Source organism: Perca flavescens, chromosome 8, assembly GCF_004354835.1.
Source record: "Perca flavescens isolate YP-PL-M2 chromosome 8, PFLA_1.0, whole genome shotgun sequence".
NCBI lineage: Eukaryota > Metazoa > Chordata > Actinopteri > Perciformes > Percidae > Perca > Perca flavescens.
The window spans coordinates 21,170,634-21,191,317 of record NC_041338.1 but is presented as its reverse complement, the minus strand read 5'-3'; the positions used below and the strand labels follow the sequence as shown (position 1 = coordinate 21,191,317).

The 20,684-nt window shown below is 40.1% G+C and overlaps 1 protein-coding gene across 2 annotated transcripts; it reads left to right on the top strand.

Annotated features, from left to right (window-relative positions):
* Positions 1–985: 985 nt before the first annotated feature.
* On the top strand, positions 986–20,343 carry pkp3a (plakophilin 3a). Of its 2 annotated transcripts, XM_028584156.1 has the most exons (14): positions 986–1,041; positions 3,311–3,488; positions 9,298–9,386; positions 9,964–10,742; positions 11,766–11,889; positions 13,102–13,306; positions 14,934–15,111; positions 15,560–15,677; positions 15,775–15,939; positions 16,038–16,220; positions 16,336–16,489; positions 17,161–17,356; positions 17,513–17,600; positions 19,104–20,343. In XM_028584156.1, the coding sequence occupies exons 1-14, from the start codon at positions 1,009–1,011 to the stop codon at positions 19,143–19,145; spliced, it is 2,532 nt and encodes an 843-aa protein (XP_028439957.1). In that variant the 5' UTR covers positions 986–1,008; the 3' UTR covers positions 19,146–20,343. The 2 variants fall into 2 exon arrangements, with proteins under 2 accessions (XP_028439957.1, XP_028439956.1); XM_028584155.1 differs by lacking the exon at positions 986–1,041 and having other exon boundaries at positions 3,145–3,488.
* Positions 20,344–20,684: the final 341 nt, after the last annotated feature.

Here is a 20,684-nt window from a genome sequence, read left to right as displayed (position 1 = left end):
TTTTTTTCCCCTCAACTCTTCCAAATTTTAAGACAAATTGGGGACAGAAAAAAAAGCATTACTTCATTAACAGCAGTAAAGCATGGACAAATACAATGGATTTAAATATGCTCTATATCTGTGAATGGTGCTGACTGTACTTTTTATGAAGCACTACCATACACCCAAATCCCAAATAAGTCTATATGGAGGTCTAACAAGAAGAAACTGACTCCATAGTGACTCCTACCAGCACTATGTAGGATAACATACTTTTTGTCAAACATAGGGAATACATATTTAGTATTTAAAACATGAAATATGTTTATTAACAATGCTTTATGTCCTGTAGGCTGTTTTGCGTCTCTTTCAGTCTGAGGTGTGGGGGCCTTTAATATATCTGTACCACTTGTCTCATAATCTGTCCAAACCTGCTGCTGTATTTCCTCTATAGGTGTTTGTATCTCTTTTAATGTGTATTGGGTGAATTTAAAACACAAACATTTTTACTCTATATTATATAATTTGTAGGTGTTTAGGTAATATTAACATGTCCATATACTGTTGGCCATGTAGTGTGGTTTCAGAGATTAACACAGACAGACAGACAGTTGACTCCTGACGCATGAAATAGGCAGCGCAAGAAGGGTGTCACTCTCGCTCTATGATGCAATCACTTTCTCTGAACTGGGCTAGGAATTCAGTAAAACAGCTGCTCTAATGTTCTTACTCATCAATAAAGTGTTGCAAAATCCTGAAGAAAATCTGCACAGATGTGAAATCACACACCATAAATAAAACGTATTGTGCAAGCTTATAATACTGTTTGCCTGCCCCTCTGCACACACCCTGTGGTGTCCTCATCTACTTTGACTCATCTCTTTGTTTTGTGTACGCTCTGCATTTACCTGCAATGGAAAGGGTAATTGTTATTTTCTGGGCGGTGACTATGACTATAACTTTTAATACTTTCTAATATCCCACCAGATCAGATCACCTTGTTAGATGAGCAGGTACACCTCACCAGAGATGAGAACATCTACAATCAACACAGCATCAATGGTAATGGTAAGTGAAAATCTGTGATTTGTTTTCAATATTTACACCAGATTAATCTATTTAATTGCTTTTTGAATTATAATGTAAATTTAATTTCACTGAGAACATTTGTCACTGTCTCAGACTCACTGAGACATAGCGTGAAGTCAGTGTAAAGAGATTAGGAAGGAGTTTAAAGAAATAGGTGCTAAAGTGAAAGGGGATTTTTTTTCAGGTAGATGAGGGATAAGGATGCTTCTATACAGATCTCCTTCTGCATCTATTTCAGTGTAAACCTATCGCCTTTGATCTGCTTTGGAAGGAAATTACTGGCTGCTTGAAAAACCTTTAGACAGTCTGCGGTTTATCTTTTTCTGCTCAGATGCATCTAAACAAAGGAAGGCAGTCAGGAAATAAAGCATTTAGAGCAGATATGTTTATTTACTTAAATCCAATTAAAGATGTTCATTCTGCTACAACAGTGTATTTTCTTCTGACCTTACAGCCTGCATCCAGACTGGTAGACATGCATCATGTATCATGTACTGTTCCCACACTTCATATCGGCTGCAGTGACTCACAGTTGCTAAGTTGCTCAAATAAAACAAACCAGATAAAACTAAGGTGTGGCTTCCCCTTAATAATAGAGTAAGCCTGAGGCACACCTTGTGACAGTTCTCCATTCATACTCAGTATCATTTGCAAGATTGAACTTGAACTTACTTATCAGGCCAATTTGTAAAAACATCAGGGACAAAGTTCTCTCACTACTGCTGCATACTGAAGCGTAAGGGATATACATGTATTAACCTACTTATTACCTATCGAAAAGCAACAGCAATATCCTTGTTTAATTAACTAATAAATAAAACAGTTTTTGCAAAATTAAACAGACAGTGGTGGAAGAAGTACTGTGTGAAAACAATCTACTAAAGGTTGTAGTAAAAGTACCTCAAAGTATTACATCAAAATAAACTTAAAGTGCCAAAAGTAAAAGTACTTATTATGCACAATGGCCCATTTCCAATTAGAAATGCATTAATGTGTTTATCACTTTAATGTTGCAGCTAGTACTAGTTAAAACTATCTTATATACGGATGGGTGTCTTTAATTTAAAGTTAAGTTAATCTATTATAATACATCTAATGTATTAGTTCATTTATATGTTGTATTATTAATATTAATCTGAATCTGAACGGTAAAAAGTAACTAATGTTGTCAAATAAATGTAGTGGAGTAGATTCAAGATTGTACTTCAGTACAGTACTTAAGTATATGTACTTAGTTACTTTCCACCACTGTAAACAGCAGTGGATGACATGTGGCATCATTGTGTTAATGAATGAATGGCCCTGTCACATTTAAGCCAATTATTCTTTTAAATATGACTCCACTGACCACAAACACCGAGCTGTTAGACAGGACTGAATCATTGACAGTTATTTGGTTTATTCAAACTGCCACATGCTGTTTAACTCCTCTCGATATGGATCTTTGCTTGTATTTTAATGTTGACATAACTATAATGTATTCAATTTACATTTAAAACATTTTTAACATTAAGTTAAAACATTTGTGTGCATTGTTTTCAGGTCGTCTGCCATACAGGTAATGCAATGGGGAATGTGAAACGGAATGAATACTGAGTGAGAAAGTTGTTAGAGATTTAGATTTATGGCATTTTCAGGTTTTTTCTAATTATAAAGCCGCACAAACATTTCGAAATCCAGTTATGGCCTACTTCTCTGTTGGAGATGTGACCATAAATGCTAAAGTAAATAGTAAAATAAAAAAATATGGCCAAACCAAAAGCAGCGGTTTGATTCTATATAAAAGAGGAGCAGCTCACCTGTGAGTTATTTACGGAATACAGGATACGCAGAGGCCAGTAACAAGTAGCCTCATATTAGAGTGTGGAGAAAGTGTGTAGGGCAGAAAATGGTTTTCTGAGTGGACTAATTACACGGCTTTAAAAATAGTCAATGAGAGAGAGACTAAATCCAGAGGGAGACAGTAAGGCAACGTTAAAGATGCCAACTGCCGTAAAACTTTAAAGAAGAAGAAGAAGAGCACCACCTGTATGAGTCAGGTACGGTGATCTGGACTCACTATAACTCCACCTCCTGCTGCTGTGCAGCTCTGCCCGCTCTGAGCGCCTGTCACACACTTTCAGCTGCGCGAACAACCTGCCAACAAACTACTGTTTCTGTTCTGACGCTCTACTAGCGTCTCGCTTTACTTCTCACCATGAGTGTCGTGGCCTCAGAGAGCGTGTTTTTGTCCGCTTTACAGCCCAACACCTCGGTCACCACCTATGGACTCCCGTCTGAGATCCACCTCGGGAACGGCGGCATCATGTCGGACGAAATGGCCCGAACGCGGCGCGTCCAACAGCAGGTCCAGATGAGACTGGCGGAGAAGTCCACACTTCCGCGTCAAAATGGATCAGCCTCACACTACGCCATGTCAGGTACACACAAACACGTATCTTTAATCACTTTCATAAGGAACTGCAACGGCCCGCTTTATGTTCTGCTCAGACCGTATGCGGTGTGAAAAGCACGCAACGCTGACTCAGTGAGAGACTGCTAAAGCTAAAACCACTCCGAGTTTACAGGCACAGGTAACAGGTGTCTGTCTCTCACAATAGTGCTGAGTTTATAGCCTAATAATTAATTGACCACATATTTATGCTATAGACGGGGAATTGAAGCTTTTATTTTACCTGTCAGACCTGTAAGCCTATCTCCAAATAACTGATATAAGACAGAAATGTGGGTTCGATTGTTTATAGATAGGGCTCCAGTGAGGAGCTGTGATATTAAGCATCAAATATTGGCTATCCCATATAGCAAATATATATATAAAAAACCCTGAACTAATACTAAAACCCCTCCAGGGTTCCTTCTCAGTTTTTGAATCACACCACACAAGCTTTTTAATAGCCTTGTAAACATGGAGCTAACTAACAAGCAGGCTCGCCATTAGGAATTATAGACTGGGGGACAACATTTTCCAAATATGGTCAGATTTGTCATTTTAAAACCCAAATATATTCAGCTTACTATCATAGAAAACAAAGAAAACCAGATAATATTCACACGAAAGAGGCTGCACCAGTGAACTTTTGCCTTTTAAAAAAAAAAGACTTAATCCAATTTAAAAAATAGTAAACAATAGGTTTTCTGTCGTCCGACAAATTGATTATTTGACTAATCGTTTCAGCTCTAGAGGTTACCAAAAGTTAGTTTCGCTTTTATTTATTTTAAAGGAACCAATTTCATAAATCCCCCAATGCATTGTACACCTGGTGTGTGTGTGTGTGTGTGTGTGTGTGTGTGTGTGTGTGTGCGCGCGCGCGCGTGTGCGCGTGTGTGCGCATTCCTGTAGACATGTTTCTTGTCAGCTCATTAGGGAATTTGTTAGCAGAAGAACGTGAAGCTGAATCCTCCGCAGCGATCTTACATCGCTGTGTGCCGTGTACCAGCACATTAGAAAAGGTTAATGTGTAACCGGCTCAAACAAGCGCTGCTTTCATGGACTTCCCTGATAGCAGATCGAGGTGAAAGCCTCCCTTTGTGGGATTGGGTTTCAGGTCTTACTCAGCTTTAAAAAGGTTATGGCTGAAGAGATAGGCCTACCTGGGAGATGACGGTGTCGTGAGAACCAGCTGTTGTGTCGTCTGTTCAAAGATGTCGCATTGAGTCTGAGTCTTCTTGGCCCACAGGCAGTCAGTCAAGGTGGGGTAGTTATGTGAGCAGCAGTGAGACTCCTACAGTGGGAATTAAAGGCTTCCAGGAGAGCTGTGAATTAGTTTACTCCATTGTTATGACACATTTGATAATTTGATGAGGTTAAGGAGCTGAACTAGTGCTCATGTAGAGCTACACATGGATGGACACATAAATATGGTGACTAAAACTTGTGCACCTGGTTGATGCATTAAGACATTCCTTCACGTCCCATAATTAATTGTGTTCCCTAGGGGTGGGGGGGAAATCGATACAGCATAGTATTGTCATATTTTCCGTGGCAATATTGTTTTGATTCACGGACACCAAGTATTGATCTTTTATTATATAAATTGCACATGAGATTTTAACTTCTTGGTATCAAAAACATAAAAGCATTTGCTAAAGTTGTATTGAAGTAAACAAACAGAGAAATGTATTTTTTTATTTATATAAAACCGATGTTGAGAAAGTTTTCCTTTGGGGTCAAAATTTGAAAATGGAAAAAAGGTAATACATTGCAATATGTCGCAGAATATCGCAATATGTTTAAAATTGAAATACTATCGTAATAGGACATACATATTGTGACAATATGGTATCGTGTGGCTTCTGGTGATTCTCTACCTTAGTGTTCCAACAAACTACATGGAGCAGGTAGATGCTAGATCATACTCACCGAGGCAGCAGCTCAACGTCCGTTATATAACCCTTTTAAAATTCTGGTTTGAGCATTACCCTGTGGCGCCAACTGTACCTGCCTCAAGAGAAAAGTGTTTGTGCCATTTTTAATAGCAGGAATGCGGAGGGACATACACGTCTGCTAAATGAGTCACTGTCTGGTTTACATATTATATTTGTCAAACAATTGAGTAAAACATGGCCACACTGCATGAAAATATAGGCCAAGCATTATGTTTTACACTGTTATCTCTGCCTGTCCTTTGCCCTGGGCTTTGCTTGGGGAAAAACACACATACAATAAAATGTTGCCACGTCATAATCATCGTCTTTTGAAACCTGTACAAGAGGGGGAGAAGAATTCCTGACAACACAACAGTGAATGCTGCAATTTTAGTGGGTTGTGGCTTTAGAGGAGAGGAAAACACCCAGAGGATTCTGCAAGAAAAGCCTGCTCTACTGTATTTAAATGCTGCAACAATTGTGAATGGTTGGTGTTCACAGGTATGCAAGTCTCAGCAGAAAGTGAGCGCAGAAAAGACAGTTCATGTTAAAGTATAGTCTTTATGACCAAAGTGAATTTTTCAAAAGAGAACAGAAAGTTTAGGGTGTGTTTACCATGAGGTGCAAAGGTCTGCTGGGTGTGGCTGAGGTTGGGCTGGGGCAGGTACCGTGTGTGTGTGTGTGTGTGTGTGTGTGTGTGTGTGTGTGTGTGTGTGTGTGTGTGTGTGTGTGTGTGTGTGTGTGTGTGTGTGTGTGTGTGTGTGTGTGTGTGTGTGTGTGTGTGTGTGTGTGTGTGTGTGTGTGTGTGTGTGTGTGTGTGTGTGTGTGTGTGTGTGTGTGTGTGTTCTATAGAAATGAAGCGTGAAGGCAGTTCACCCCTCCACACTTCACATGGGGAATGTAAAACATACAGACAAACATGTACAGTACACGGCAAAAAGCTTTGTTTTCTTTTAATGTTTCCTCAAAATTATTTAGTTATTTTTCTTTTTTAGTTGCCGTCTGAGGTCATTACATTTGGGTTCCCTCAAGCAAAGGAAATAGTTTTGAATCATGATCAGTGCAGCTTGAATTTAATACTGATCACTACTGTAGCTTGAGCGTCATGTCAGAACATGTTGCAGATCTTCAGACACTGCTCTGCTGGTTACCTTTTTAGCCATGCTAGCAGTGTGGCTTTATGAATATCTAGGAACTAATGAATGTATTACAATGACATTTTGTACAGATGTTCATGGTCCCCAGAGGCTGAATCCTACTGACTTTGGTGGTTCCCTGACTTTTCCTCTAGTGCCACCATGAAGTTGACATTTTAGTTTTTTTGTAGATATTTCTGTCCCCCCTGAAGATGATTTGTAATAACTTTGGTGATCCCTAAACTTTTCATCTTGCGTCATCATCAGGTCAGGACATATTATTTTGTCTAATTCTAACACCAAAAACCTGCAAAACGAATGACATTCCCTATCAGCCTCAGCTCAACTTTGTGTTTAGTGCTATTTAGCAAATGTTGGCATGCCAACACACTAAACTAGGACGTGTCAGCATTTAGCTTAGAGCCGCTAGAATGGCTGTAATCTTTTTATTGTTAGTTTGAATCACTGCATTGTACCTGGAACAATATGACTTCCTAAAAGTCTGTTTCAGTCTTCCTGAAAGTAAATGACGGGATGTACGATTAATTCCTAATGATGAGAAATTTCATTAACATAATTACACACTTACACACATAGATACATACAGTATAATTAATAGTATAATACTTGTTGGGTCTTATTTTGCTTTGTTACTTCACGTGTCTGCTGTCACATTCACCACTCACCTGTCGGGTAACTCTGTATTCTGGTTTGTGAGCAAAACATTTGCACTCTGTGCTGAGGGACCCGAGAGTGTCTTTGTGTGTCAGATGTGAACTGTTCACTCTGAGTGAAGGGTAACCAGAGACATTAGGCCTGGTGACTGGTCGGGTCCTGCTGTCACAGACTGTGTGTGCAATCGAAAGTTCAGTCTTCAGTGAAACAGGAAACCTGCTATTCAAATTGTGTCTTTCATGCAAATCATTGTTGTAAATTAAAGAGTTAGACCTCGATATGGCTGTCATGATGTGATTAAATCTACCTCCACTGTGCCATTTGTTACCTACCCTCTTTACTTTGAATGTTGCCATGTTAACAGTAAGTCTTGCACACAAAAAAGTGAGACTCAGTTATATTTAAATAATGAGTAAGTACAAATGAATTAAAAAAACAACAACCCAAAGAAATTTGGGTTTTAATTTGGAAACACAAGCTTGTAAAAGTTAACAGGATTACATTGTCATTGTTTCCATGATTGTAATGTTATGTGCAGTAACTCCACCAAAGGTCAGGCTTGACTTGATGCTGTATTATTTATGTATGTGACAGAGCTCAATGATCAGTTGACACAACAAACACCAAGTGTTATTCCTGTCAGGTATTTCCAAGACAGCCAACATTGTCCCGCTTATGATTACAAAACAACATTAATCAGTGTTTTGAGAAATTTAAAATGATGGAAGAATAAATGGTGAATTAAATAAAACGTCCTACATTTATCATTACTGAAAGGTAACAACAACAACAACAACAACAACAACAGCTAAGTCTACTTTTTCCTTCCTTACAAAAAATGAAAATATTTCAATACATTTCAGCAAAACAAGATGAACAGAGTAACTTTAACATAACATGCAGATATGTGGGTAACATATTTCAAGCTCAACAAGACAGTGCTTTTTGCAATTTAAGAGCTTCCAGTTGTCTTTGTGTTCTTTTTTAATATCATAAAATTCCCATAAATGCTGATTAGTTAAAGGTCCAGTGTGTAACCTTTTTAGTTGTTCATTCTCAAAATCTGTGTTTTTCATGAATATTTACCACCACCATCAATTCCAAGTATTCCTATTGGCTTGAAATTTTACATTTGCGTTTGCATGAACTGGGGTAGACGCTCCATATTCATGCGCCATCTTGAAATATGTTAGCCGGTAAGGGACATACAGGATATAATGCTCCGCCTTTCGCATTTTCGCTGTCACATGATAAACTCGCAGGTGTTGCTAATGAGTATCGTCGCTTCCCGGCCCCGGCAAGTTTGAAGAAGGAAACATGGAGGACCACACGTATTCAAAATCTAAATTTCAGGAACAGGAGTCTTCTTCACCCAGAAAAAGAAAAAGGATATTGAAAAGAGCAAGAGACCGGCATCATCAGAAAAACGTGTGAAGGCTACCGTAGCTGTAATACGTACTTTGAACTGCGTAGCGCGTGAGAGTGTGATGGGAGAAATTCCCACACACTGGACCTTTTTAAGTAACTTTTTAGCTAAATGCCATCCCAAGAGGTGACAAATAGACTTAGAAGTGCTTATTCTTAAGCACCTCTAAGCACTCTATCATTCCGTTAAAGCGACACTAAAGAACTTTTCCTGCTTTGGTCCCCCTACAGATTGGAAGCGGAATTGTCCATTAAATTACATTGTCCAGTTCATCCGAACTACAGATTCGTACCCGATCTGGCAAACTTGCATAATGTAATGTAATGGACAATTCCGCTTCCAACCTGTAGGGGACCGAAGCGGGAAAAGTTCTCTAGTGTTGCTTTAAAAAAACTCTTTCTAATTTTGTTTTAAGATAAACTTGGAAAAACTGTGAACCTATTCTTTACAAATAAATATGTTACCATTGGAAAAAGGCAATATAGTTACAAACAATTCACTGTATGTTTTAATTAATAGTTTAGGATGTACTGTATCAAATAAAAAGGTGTAAACCAGTTTTAAGTCTTCCAGGAAATCAGTGTGATATTATATGTGGTATTTATCTGTTATTCTGCTTCCTTCCAGACTACAGTGGCTCTACAGCAATGAAATATCAGACCTACAACCCAAACTACAGCTCTAAATCCTACGTGTACTCAGGCTCCAGAACAATGGTAAGCGCTACATCATGATCTCACTGTTTTTAGTGTGTATTCACACCTATCACAGAAATATTTCATTGATCATGTTATGTGTCATTTAACTTGATGTTCTAATACCACAAACACTGTCACTGACCCTCTGCTGGTGCCACAGTGGGTCACCAAGGACGCAGCATGTGTGGTATTTCACAGTGCGCCGTGATGAGATCAGCTCAGGGTTTTCAAGTCCACGCTCTAGATTCCTCCATTTTAGTGATTCAACAGCAAGTCACTGGCTTTGTGCCACAGATGTTTGAGCTCCGAGCTTAAGAGAGACCTGAAGTTGCATTTATTGCATTTAAGTTACATCATGCTTTTATATTTGAGTCAATAATGTTGCCCTCCTCTCCTAAATGAACGTATATTTTTATGTAAGAAATGGAAATGAATATGACAAAAAATACTTAGTGCATGACCTTTTATTTCCCTGTGATCAAATTTAGAAACCATGTTTGTCGATATGCTATGACTCACAACAAATGGAAGAATTAAAAAAAGTAACTCTGGTTATACCTGTGACTGTAACAGTTACTCTTCTCCTCATCCTCAGGGTCCGCGCATATCCCAGCGGTCGGGCTTTAGCGGCCAGTCTGCTGGCCCAGACCTGGCACAGATGCACAGGATCAGTGTCGGGGGTGGAATGGGTGTGGGTGGTGGTGGTGGTGTTGTTGGTGGTGGTGGTGGTGGTTTTTATCGTGAAGACATACGCATGGGTGGCTACCAAGGGATTGCCAGGCAACAGAGCCGAATGGACCCAGAGAGCCTCTCCTTGCATGCAGTGCGGCAGCACACAGCGCAGGCAACTCCCTGGATGGTGGATGGCAGCGATGCTGGCAGCATGATCTCCGAGCGTGACGCCACCCTCAACCGCCAGTACGCTCAGAGCGTAAACAACGGCTACACCAGCCAGATGAGGCAAGGAGGAGGCACCATGACCTTTACGTCACCCATGCGGCGATCGCTTAGTGGCACACTTTCTCGCGGCGGAGGGATGGCAGTAGGAGATGCTGAGATCATCCAGCAACCATCCTTCAAAGGCCCAGCCCACCGCACCATCAACAGGATTACAAACCGAAACCGGATGAGCATCGGCTCCATATCTGGGCATCAGATTTCCTCAGGTGGAAGCACTTATGGTGGAGGCGGGGACAGAGTGGACAGAGGGTTCATCACATCCGGAGTGTCCTCTGCTTCCCAGGGGAACCTAATGCAGCGTCAGGGCCCCATGTCCCGTGCCATGTCAGTCAAAAGCATGCAGAGTGTGGGCAAGGGCATGGACATCTACAGTGGGCAGATGGAGTTTGGAGCCAGCATGGGCAACCTCAGCGGGTGAGAAGCTCACATGACGTCAAAGTCACCCATTATTTCTGTTCACATTCACAATAATGCTGTTTTTTTGTTTGTCTGTTTTTCATTGTCCAAAAACAACTGATAACACATCAATGAGCCACACCTTTGCTCTGATTGACATGTCCCTTTGTTACGATTAACATGGTCATGTAGTTTATCTTAAATCCACTCACACATACACCGTCCTTCTACCGTAAATCCTCACTAGCGCTTCAAATATGTATTAATCTCCTGCTGAAAATATTTGCAAGCAATTGCTTTACTTACTCCAGTCTGAGTAACGTTTGCCAAAAACTACAGTGTTTAGTTGTTTAATGAAATGATTGAGCAATTGTTATCTAAGCTCTACGTATTTAATAGGCACAAATGGGTTTGGTGCTGACAACCACAGACAGGGTAGGGTGGTCAGAAAGTATTACGAGACGGTCTAACACATTATTGGTTTCAATCTTTTCATGGGATTTCTTATAAGAGAATAAGAGAATAATGCCAGGCCAGCCTTATCCTTTAATTAGGTCATAATACACAATGACAGAGATGATGCTGTAGTCATTTTGGTGACTCAGTCTGTTGGATTTTTCCTAAACGTCAGTAATATTCTGGTAAAAGTGGCACACCAGTATGATGGAGTCACAACTTTCATCTGTCACAAGGTTTTAAGTGAGGGAGTGTGTGGTGTGAACAGTGTATTTCATAAGAGCTGTGGATTGGGAGGAGGCTCCATAGTGGCAGAACTGGTTTTGGGTGTGGCAGATCCGTGTCAGGCCTCGCATTTCACACATCCCACAGCGTGTGGTTAGCCGAGTGGAATTGCAGACCACTGTGTGATTTGAAAGACATTCAACAAGCTAAATTCTGCATACAAGAAACAAATCATCTATGAATAATTACTGTTGCCTTCTCATTCAAACATCCAAAAGTATCCCATACATAACAGACTAATGACATCATTAAAATGTTTTAGATTCTTTGGTTACATTTGTTAATTTGCTCCTTCACTAGGATCACCTCCTTGGACATGCCCACAGCAGTGCAAAATCTGAGAGAGCATGACCATGATCTGCAGGTCCTGGGTGCCGCCTACATTCAACATGAGTGTTACAATGACAGCGATGCCAAAAATGAGGTACTTCAAACTAATTAAATATGTGGTTAGAATTCCTCAGTGTCTTTCCTCTTTGCAATCCGTTATTGAGAAACTCAGTCAGAAAAATGTAGGCGTTGATGTCGATTGATGGATGTTTTTTTTCCATTTCTGGTGACATAAAGTAGCTTCAGTTTTGCTTCTGTTCTGGTGGGCTCCAGCTGATCCCCATGTTGGTCCATTTTTATCACTGCTGTAAACGTACCTGGACTACACCCTGCATAGGTGTTGAATGACACACACACACACACACACACACACACACACACACACACACACACACACACACACACACACACACACACACACTGTAATTTAACAAATGCCTGAGAGAATATGAAGCTTTTGATTTTGCTTTTGAATGTGGACACAGTTGTGATGGATCTCAGGTTATCGGGTAGCTTGTTCCAGAGAGCAGGACCACAGTATCTGAAGGCCCCTTCACCAGACCTGGATTTCATTTAGGTTATAACTAGGAAGACCTCTGCCTGATGACCTGAGAGGCCTGATGGGGTTGTGATCAGTGATGTGACAGACAGACTTGTGTGAAAGACAGCTCAGTCGCTGCCCTGTGCTTTTAGCATGTTGAAGTTATTTTCAGCTCTGAGGTCTCTTGTGAGCTGATTTTTAGTCTGTGTTTAATGAGTTCAATGAAAAGAGATCCAGATGATTTTATATTAAAAGAAATAGTTGGACATTTTGGGCAATACACTTGTTCGCTTTCTTGCTGAGAGAGAGTTAGATGAGAAGAATGATACCACTCTCCCCGGTTTGTATCTCTGAATCTGAAGTTACAGCCAGCATCCTGTTAGCTTAGCTCAGCATAAAGACTGGAAACAGAGGGAAACAGCAATCCTGGCTCTGTCTAAAGGTAACAAGAATTTGGCAACTCTAGTGGTGACAGCAATGCATGCCTATTCACCATGGATCCAACACAGGGTCACTCAGAATAAAAATGAGACTGCACCAATTCTTCCACGATTGAAAGTTAGAATAATTTCAAAGATGCTCTATTCACATAAACATTCTACACGTAGGGGCTTTAAATATTCTACGCTTTGATCAATTAGAACTATTTTATTTACTGTCTAAGCTAACAAAAAACCTTGAATCACCGAGCCATTGGAGAAAATGGAGTTACCAAAAAATTAAATATCCTAAGCAGAATTGTTTTCCGTACCACCCTGTCTCTAGGTGCGTCGCTTGAAGGGTATTGGTGAGCTGGTGAGGCTGTTCAACTGCGATAACCAGGAAGTGCAGCGGTACGCCACAGGTGCCACACGCAACCTCATCTATGAGAACATGGACAACAAGGTGGCCCTGATCGAGGAGGGCGGCATCCCACAGCTTGTCGAAGCGCTTAAGGAGTCCGACGACGAGCTCTACAAAAACATCACTGGTAGGAAATTCCCGATGGCAGTCATTTTAAATAAAAAAAAAAACACGACAGTGAGCAGAGCTGATCTCCGACTGCTTGTTTTGGACTTTTGCCTTTGAGTAGAAAATTATGCAAATCAGTTAGTCACAATATTTGGATGCAACATGGTGTCCTTGGAATTCTTCAAGACCTACAGTAGCCTTTGAAATTGATATTATTCTGCAACGTACAAATAGGAGGACACTTTTACGAGAATCCACAGATTAAAAGCATGTACTGTAACTAAATTATAGTTTAAAATGTAAGAAACAGTATTCTTTCTCACAATAGAGGGTTGTTGTTTTTTTTTGGTCTGTTGGCTGTTCACAGTTTGAGTCTAAATAAGTTGTTTCCAGTTAACTCCACAGCCTTCAACACTCATACATTCTCAAAAATTCATCCACTGTCTTTCACAATTATCTGTCATCAGTGAGTCATGCTTTCTCATAAAATGAATGCTGATTGGAAATTGAGAAAACAGATGTTGCAACTCCAACTTCATACTGTAGTGTAGAGATTTGTAGACATTGCAGTGTGTCTGAGAGTGCACAGAGTATGAGGTAGAGCTGCAGACTTTTCTACACGGTGTGTGAAGAGTGGGGGTGAGGGAGTGTGAGAGAATTGTCTGGTCCTGTGGACTCACAGTATATCGGTGGCTCCCTTTTATGATGAGCGATGGCCTTGTCACTCTATCCTTTGAGCGGTTACACCTTGATTTGTATCTTTTGGGTCGCTAAAAACACTCATGTCAGTGTGAAAGTGAAAAATAACTTAACATAACTTTACCTGGGCGCCTTTTTCAGGGCAGTTTGCCAAAATGTGACACACAGGGTCTTATAGTGCCAAATAATGTTTTATATTTACTGCCATTTGAGTTTTCTTTCATAGGTTTTGAAAGGAATTTTATATGTTTAACATTTTGTGAAATACACTTATTTGCTTTCTTGCAGAAAGTTCGATAAGAAGATCCATACCACTTACTTACTGTACATGTGAGAGTGGTTTCAATCTTCTCATCTAACTTGCTAAAGCAATTAAGCCTATTTCCCAAAATGTTGAACTATTTCTATAAAACTGAGGTTACTGTAAAACATGAGAATTGAAGTAAAAATTTTCAAAAAGTCCAGACATCCAGGTTGCGAAATAAAACATTAAAGAAGCTGCAGCAATATGCAAAATAAAGCATAAATGCCTTCAGTGTTTTCCACAGTTTAGAAAGCAATTTGTTGTGGTGGTGGGGGGGGGTGTCTCCCCGTGTCAGACCGGTGGGACATGACAAATCTATTTCTTTCTCTCCCTGACAATCTGTCTTTCTGCTTGAGTAGCACTGGTTGGTGTGTGTGTGTGTGTGTGTGTGTGTGTGTGTGTGTGTGTGTGTGTGTGTGTGTGTGTGTGTCATGTGGTGACACAGAGACGGAGGGAGAGCAGGGAAAGGAAATGCAGCTGAACGAACACGCTGCATGTTTTAAATAGCGTTAAAAAAATAAATAATAACGAAACGCAATATGTGGCAGCCGGTGTTGATTGTGTGGGGCACCGCCACAAATTAGTCTATGTGTGGGAAACCCTGGCCTTTTTGCTGACTCTCCCCTGGCGTACATGTGTGCAGGTATTCTGTGGAACCTTTCATCTAAAGACAACCTGAAGGAGAAACTGGCCAGGGAGACACTTCCTGAGCTGACTGACAAGATCCTGATCCCTCTGTCAGGCGTTGGCGGAGAGTCTGAGGCCAGCCAGCAGACGCCCTCTGAGGCAGACATCTTCTACAACACCACAGGATGCCTCAGGTGCACCTCACTTATCTGTGTTTTCTCTCTGTGGTTGCAGCATGCTCCTTCGTCCTTGTTCACCATGCATGCCTTTTCTCCCATGACCTCATTTGTTTTTTGGGGAACTTGTTCTGGCAGGACATTCCAACTCACTAGGCAGCTCTCAGCTACTGGAGCTTTCACCACACCCATTAATGTTTCGCAAAAAACTTCAGCCTCCAGTTGCTGTTGGCTTTGTTTATGTGCACCCGTGAGGGTTTTTTATCTACTTATTTATTTTCATTTGGGGGATATTTGCAATGCTCCCTGCATGATATTTATCATGCTGCACAGTGCCAGGAGTAGAAACTCACTCCCAAGCCAAACTTTACTGCCATCTCTAGTAAAAGTAATCACATGCATGATTCCTGACTGAATTTCACCTGAAGTAGCTCTCTGACACCTCAATTGCTCTTTGTGTGCTCAGGAATATGAGCTCTGTAAACGAGAAGACCCGCCAGCTGATGAGAGAAACACATGGACTGGTGGACTCTTTAGTGGTCTACATCAAGAACTCCCTTGATGAAAACAATGCAGAAGACAAGGTGAGAAGAGACGTGATGGAGCTGAATCCAAGCTGCTGTTTCTGTTCAACCCAAGGCTTTTGTATTCATTTGCCTCTGTGTGTGCATTTATTCTTAGGGGGTGGAAAATGCAGTTTGTGTCTTGAGGAACCTCTCCTACCAGATCTATAGTGAGATGCCTCCATCTGCTATGATACGCCTGGAAGGACCAACCAGAGCTCAGGACTCAGGAAAGGGTGACGCCATTGGTTGCTTTACACCTCAGAGCCGGAAAGCCAAAAATGTACGCACACGTAATATTTACCCATCAGCATTTTGTGCGCAAGGACAGGATTCATCCGTCTCAACAATGTCTTCTTGTGTCTTCCTTCCCCCCGACAGAGCAAGAACCAGGATCTCTCCACTTTCACCGAGGTGGCTCGGGTGCCAAAGGGCGTGGAGTGGCTGTGGCACCCACATATAGTTGGGGTGTACAACCGTGTTCTGCGTCAGTGTGAGATCAACTCCACCACCCGTGAGGCTGCTGCCGGAGCGCTGCAGAACATCACAGCTGGAGACAAGAGGGTAAGCAGCATATTCATCAGCATTCAAATGCAACAATCTTAAGTTTATATGTAAGTAGCATACGTTTATATGCCCCATACAGCATTTAAATGGTCTCTCTCTCTTTGTCCTGCAGTGGGCGTCAGTGCTGAGCCGGGTGGCTCTGGAGCAGGAGCGCATGCTACCAGTGCTGCTGGACCTCCTGCGTACCAACAATGACCTGGAGCTGCGTTCTCTCACGGGCTTCCTCCGAAATCTGTCCCGCCATTCCAGGGATAAGAATGACATGGGTCAGTCTTTCTTTTTCTTATTGATAATGCAATGCCTTTGAGTTACTTGTTAACACGAATAACCAGTTTACAGTTGTAAAATGTGTTGTTTTATCACATTTGAGACAAACTCCAGTAATTGTGGGTGCGTTGTGAGATGACACTCTTCTCACCGGTGTTGCGTCTCAATGTAAATTTTGAAACGTCTATGCCACTGAATTTAGCATTTTAAATATTTTATTTGAAAAGCTTTTAACTGAATGTATGTGGTTTGAAATTTCCTTCTTTGAAAGTTTTTTTGTTAGGTAAGTTTAAGTGCAAATTCAAAACTTGATTGTAGGTATTTATTTTACAGGGTTTAGAAATTTAGATAAAATAAGTCAAATTCGGATTGAATGATTCAAATCAAGTCAATAAAATACGGTTGCTCAAACTCATTCGGGTAATTTTAAGGTGAAATTCAAACTTGAACATCCGGTACACCCAGGGTAAGCAAATAAAGCCTGAATGGAATCAATCAATCGTCATTTAATATTTTTAAAAGTGTAAAACAAAAAAATACGGAAAATCTCTCATGTGAAATAACCAAACTGATTGAACTTGCAGGATCCCATTGCTCACAGGAATTATTTGATTGTAAAAAGAAGTTTTAAACATATTAATCCTAACAAGACTTATTGTTTTTTTTTCAGCCACAAAGGTGGTGAACAACATGGTGAACAAGCTGCCTGACGATGGAAACAAGAAGGAGCCCTCCAGCGAGGTGGTGGTCAACATCTGTGGTGTTCTCAATAACTTGGTGACCAGCAGCACTTTAGCTGCAAGAGACATCACCTTCTTTGATGGCCTGCCAAAACTGGTCGGCATTAAGAACTCGCATGACAACAGGTGAATGCTTTGTGATAAAACGCACTGTGTACTTAGCCTGATACAGACATTTGTACATTTGCATAACATTTTGAATTGAATGTTTCTCATAATAGTGCAGCCTATTCTCACACAAGGTTCTTCATACAGAGCGCTAACCTTGAATTTTTTTTCTAGCTCTGGAAAGATAAAAGCAGCCAAAGCAGCAGCCACAGTTCTCAGCAATATGTTCCAGTACAAGAAATTGCACAAAAACTACAAAGAGGTAAGAGACTTAAAAGGAGCTCTGCATGATTGATGATAGAGTAGCCAAAAAACTAAACAAATCAATAATCTATCAAAGATAATGCGACAGTTTTGAAAATTATTTTTAAATTATTTTTTCTAATCGTCTATTGCGAGTTTGAGCAGAGTTTTTAAGTGTCAGTCACATCCATTCAGATGCCTTAAAAAGGATCAAATTATGAATTTTGTGATTAAAGTTATTAGTGATATCAAACCATAAAATCACACAGTAGCAGATTTTAAACATGAATAAGGATGTTAAAACTCCAAAAGCACAGATCGCACTGTTATAAAAAACTTTAAGCATTACCAACTTATATGAATGAATGAATCAATCAATCAATCAGTCAATCAATCAAACTGTATTTATAGAGCACATTAAAACAACCAAAGATGACCAAAGTGCTATACAGAAGAATATAAAAAGACATAAAGTACATAACTCACACAGGCATAAAATACAAACCGAATACAAATAAAAGTTAAGAGATATAAAACAAGAGAAGACAGCCATACAGTAAAACAATAACATCAACGTCTGGTGTCAAAGGATATATAGTATAGTATGACTATACTGCATGTTAGGACGTCTTAATAAGGGACTTAAAAGTATTTTTCTCACACATTATAGTGCTTTTTAATTCAGTATAAAAGATATAAAAAAAAACACACCAAAGTAAAACATGATCAACTTAATTTGCGCACCTTTCTTCTGACGACAATGCTGTCAGTTCAGTACAAAACAATCTCTTTTTCAACAGTCTCCTGTCCTTTAACATAGCAAGAACACCAAGTTAGATTTTGTAGGTCGACTGCCACATGAAAGCCAAAGCTCTCTCTTCATGGAGCCCCACCCTCATTCTTAGAGTATCTACAGCTGTGTGTGTGTGTGTGTGTGTGTGTGTGTGTGTGTGTGTGTGTGTGTGTGTGTGTGTGTGTGTGTGTGTGTGTGTGTGTGTGTGTGTGTGTGTGTGTGTGTGTGTGTGTGTGTGTGTGTGTGTGTGTGTGTGTGTGTGTGTGTGTGTGTGTGTGTGTGTGTGTGTGCACCCGAGCGTGAAAAAGAGTGACAATGTGTGTCCTCGTCTTGGGCAGGGCCCAGGTACTGTAGATTTACTGTCTTTTGCAGATCACGACTTGCCCCTCCTAAGGGTGCAGTGTTCGTCTTATTTCCTAACAAGTCCCAACAGAACAAAAAATGCATTAATGCTTGTCTTACATACAAATTTCATCCTCAGTAACCACCGCATGTTACAGTACAAAAAGGTTTACTCCTTGACTCAACGGGCCCGGGCCAGTTCGACTCCGACCTGCGGCCTTTTCCTGCATGTCATTCCCCCCTCTCTCTCCCCGTTCATGTCTTCAGCTGTCCTGTCAAATAAAGGCCCAAAAATGCCCCAAAAAACAAATCTTAGAAAAACAATAATCTTTGTTTCATGCCCATGCAATGTTATAACACTATCTTGTTTGTTTCTTTGTGTTACAGAAAGGGTTTACAAGAACGGATTTTGCAGACATGTCTATCTAAAATCAAAAGTAACACGGTTAACTTCTACAACAGTGATCAGGCCTGCATTCCACCAGCCCCCTGTGGAATAAAAATAGACTGTTTATACTATTCAAAGATAACACAAGTTCCAGTTTTTATCTGCTAAACTTTGTGATGAGAACATGGACACACAAGTAATGGAGGATCTACCCGATGGAAAAGGACTTTCTCTGTATTTTTGAAACTCAATGGACAGTTAAAGAAATGTGGATCCGGAGCGATGGACTATTGATGGACTGATAGAAATGTGTGCACGTAAACCATTTACTTTCTTTGTTTGAACACTGTATGTTTGATTGTGGAATCAGGGATTTCTTTTCTTTCAGAGCGACATGTATTCAGATGAAAATGCAGCTGTTTGTGTTTCTGCCGTATGACAACAGTTCACAACTGTTGATGGACAATGTTGTGGACACTTGTGACTTATCTTCTCACTGTTGCACCTCAATCACAGCGTGAGTGCAAACAAGTGTGGTACTAACATGGCATTTTTGTAAATATTGCTTCTTCTTTTACACAGAAATCAAATGTTTTATATATTACAGTTGTGTACTTTGTATTTGTAGTTTTTTGGGTAGATAAATATTTTTATCAATGAGTCAAATTATAACAGTTATATTGAATGTAAACCACAGGACATTTAAAGAATGTGGATGTTAATTTAGATTCAGAAATCTGTGGATGATTGTGTCTCCAGAGTTATCTTTTGTACTTATGTGCTTTTTAAACTTGCATAATCTGTCTTGTTGCACAAAATGCTGCTGTGACATTCATAATCGCTTTGTCATACAGAACTTATGGAGTACCATTATGTCTGTTTATTTTTCTTACACAGGATACAGTCCTAAATTTTATTTCAGAACAAGTACAATATTTGTTGTATTTGAGGTCTTTTTTGCAAAATCTAACACTTTACATTCAGACCCCATTGAAACTTATTTTGATTGGCAGGTATATTTTAATTATTTGTGTAACTTGTAAGTATTCATAGAAAGTTTAACTCAAAATTTCGATTAAATCTTTGAATTATTTTGCACTGCTCTGTGGTGTGAATTGAAAAGCAAAACCTTGTGTTTCTGTGTGGCTTCTGACTGTTGTAATATTTGCTTTTATGTTGTGTACAGGCAGATGTATTGTCTGGATTTTTTTCAGCTAATAAAGAAATAGTGAAATGTCATTATTTAAGCGTTTCTCACGCATGTGTGCTGCAGCGTCTGCTGTGACTAATAAAGGGACACCAACATGGTGAAATGGTGGCCACTCCCTGTTTACATATTTGCTCCTGCTCAGACAGGAAAAAAAACAGACCTCTGCTGCACCCTTATTTAGGCTCTTATTTCACTGCAGGTAATCATTACACCATGAGGAAAAAGATCATCAGTCCCTAGAGAGAGAAATAAGCAGGTATTTTGTCAAATTGCTTTATTTGTGTGATTGCTGTGTTAGAAGGGTGTGTTTACATCACACACAAAGCCCCCACCTTTACAGAGATCAAAAACTGAGTTTTCGGTCATGAGC

What these genes read in the sequence shown, in the direction of transcription:
- pkp3a (XM_028584155.1), top strand. Translation starts at nt 3,266, where the DNA reads ATGAGTGTCGTGGCCTCAGAGAGCGTGTTTTTGTCCGCTTTACAGCCC. An exon ending in ACAGCGATGCCAAAAATGAG is followed by an intron (nt 11,890 to 13,101) that starts GTACTTCAAACT and finishes CCCTGTCTCTAG; the next exon opens with GTGCGTCGCTTGAAGGGTAT. An exon ending in AAGAACTCGCATGACAACAG is followed by an intron (nt 17,357 to 17,512) that starts GTGAATGCTTTG and finishes TTTTTTTTCTAG; the next exon opens with CTCTGGAAAGATAAAAGCAG.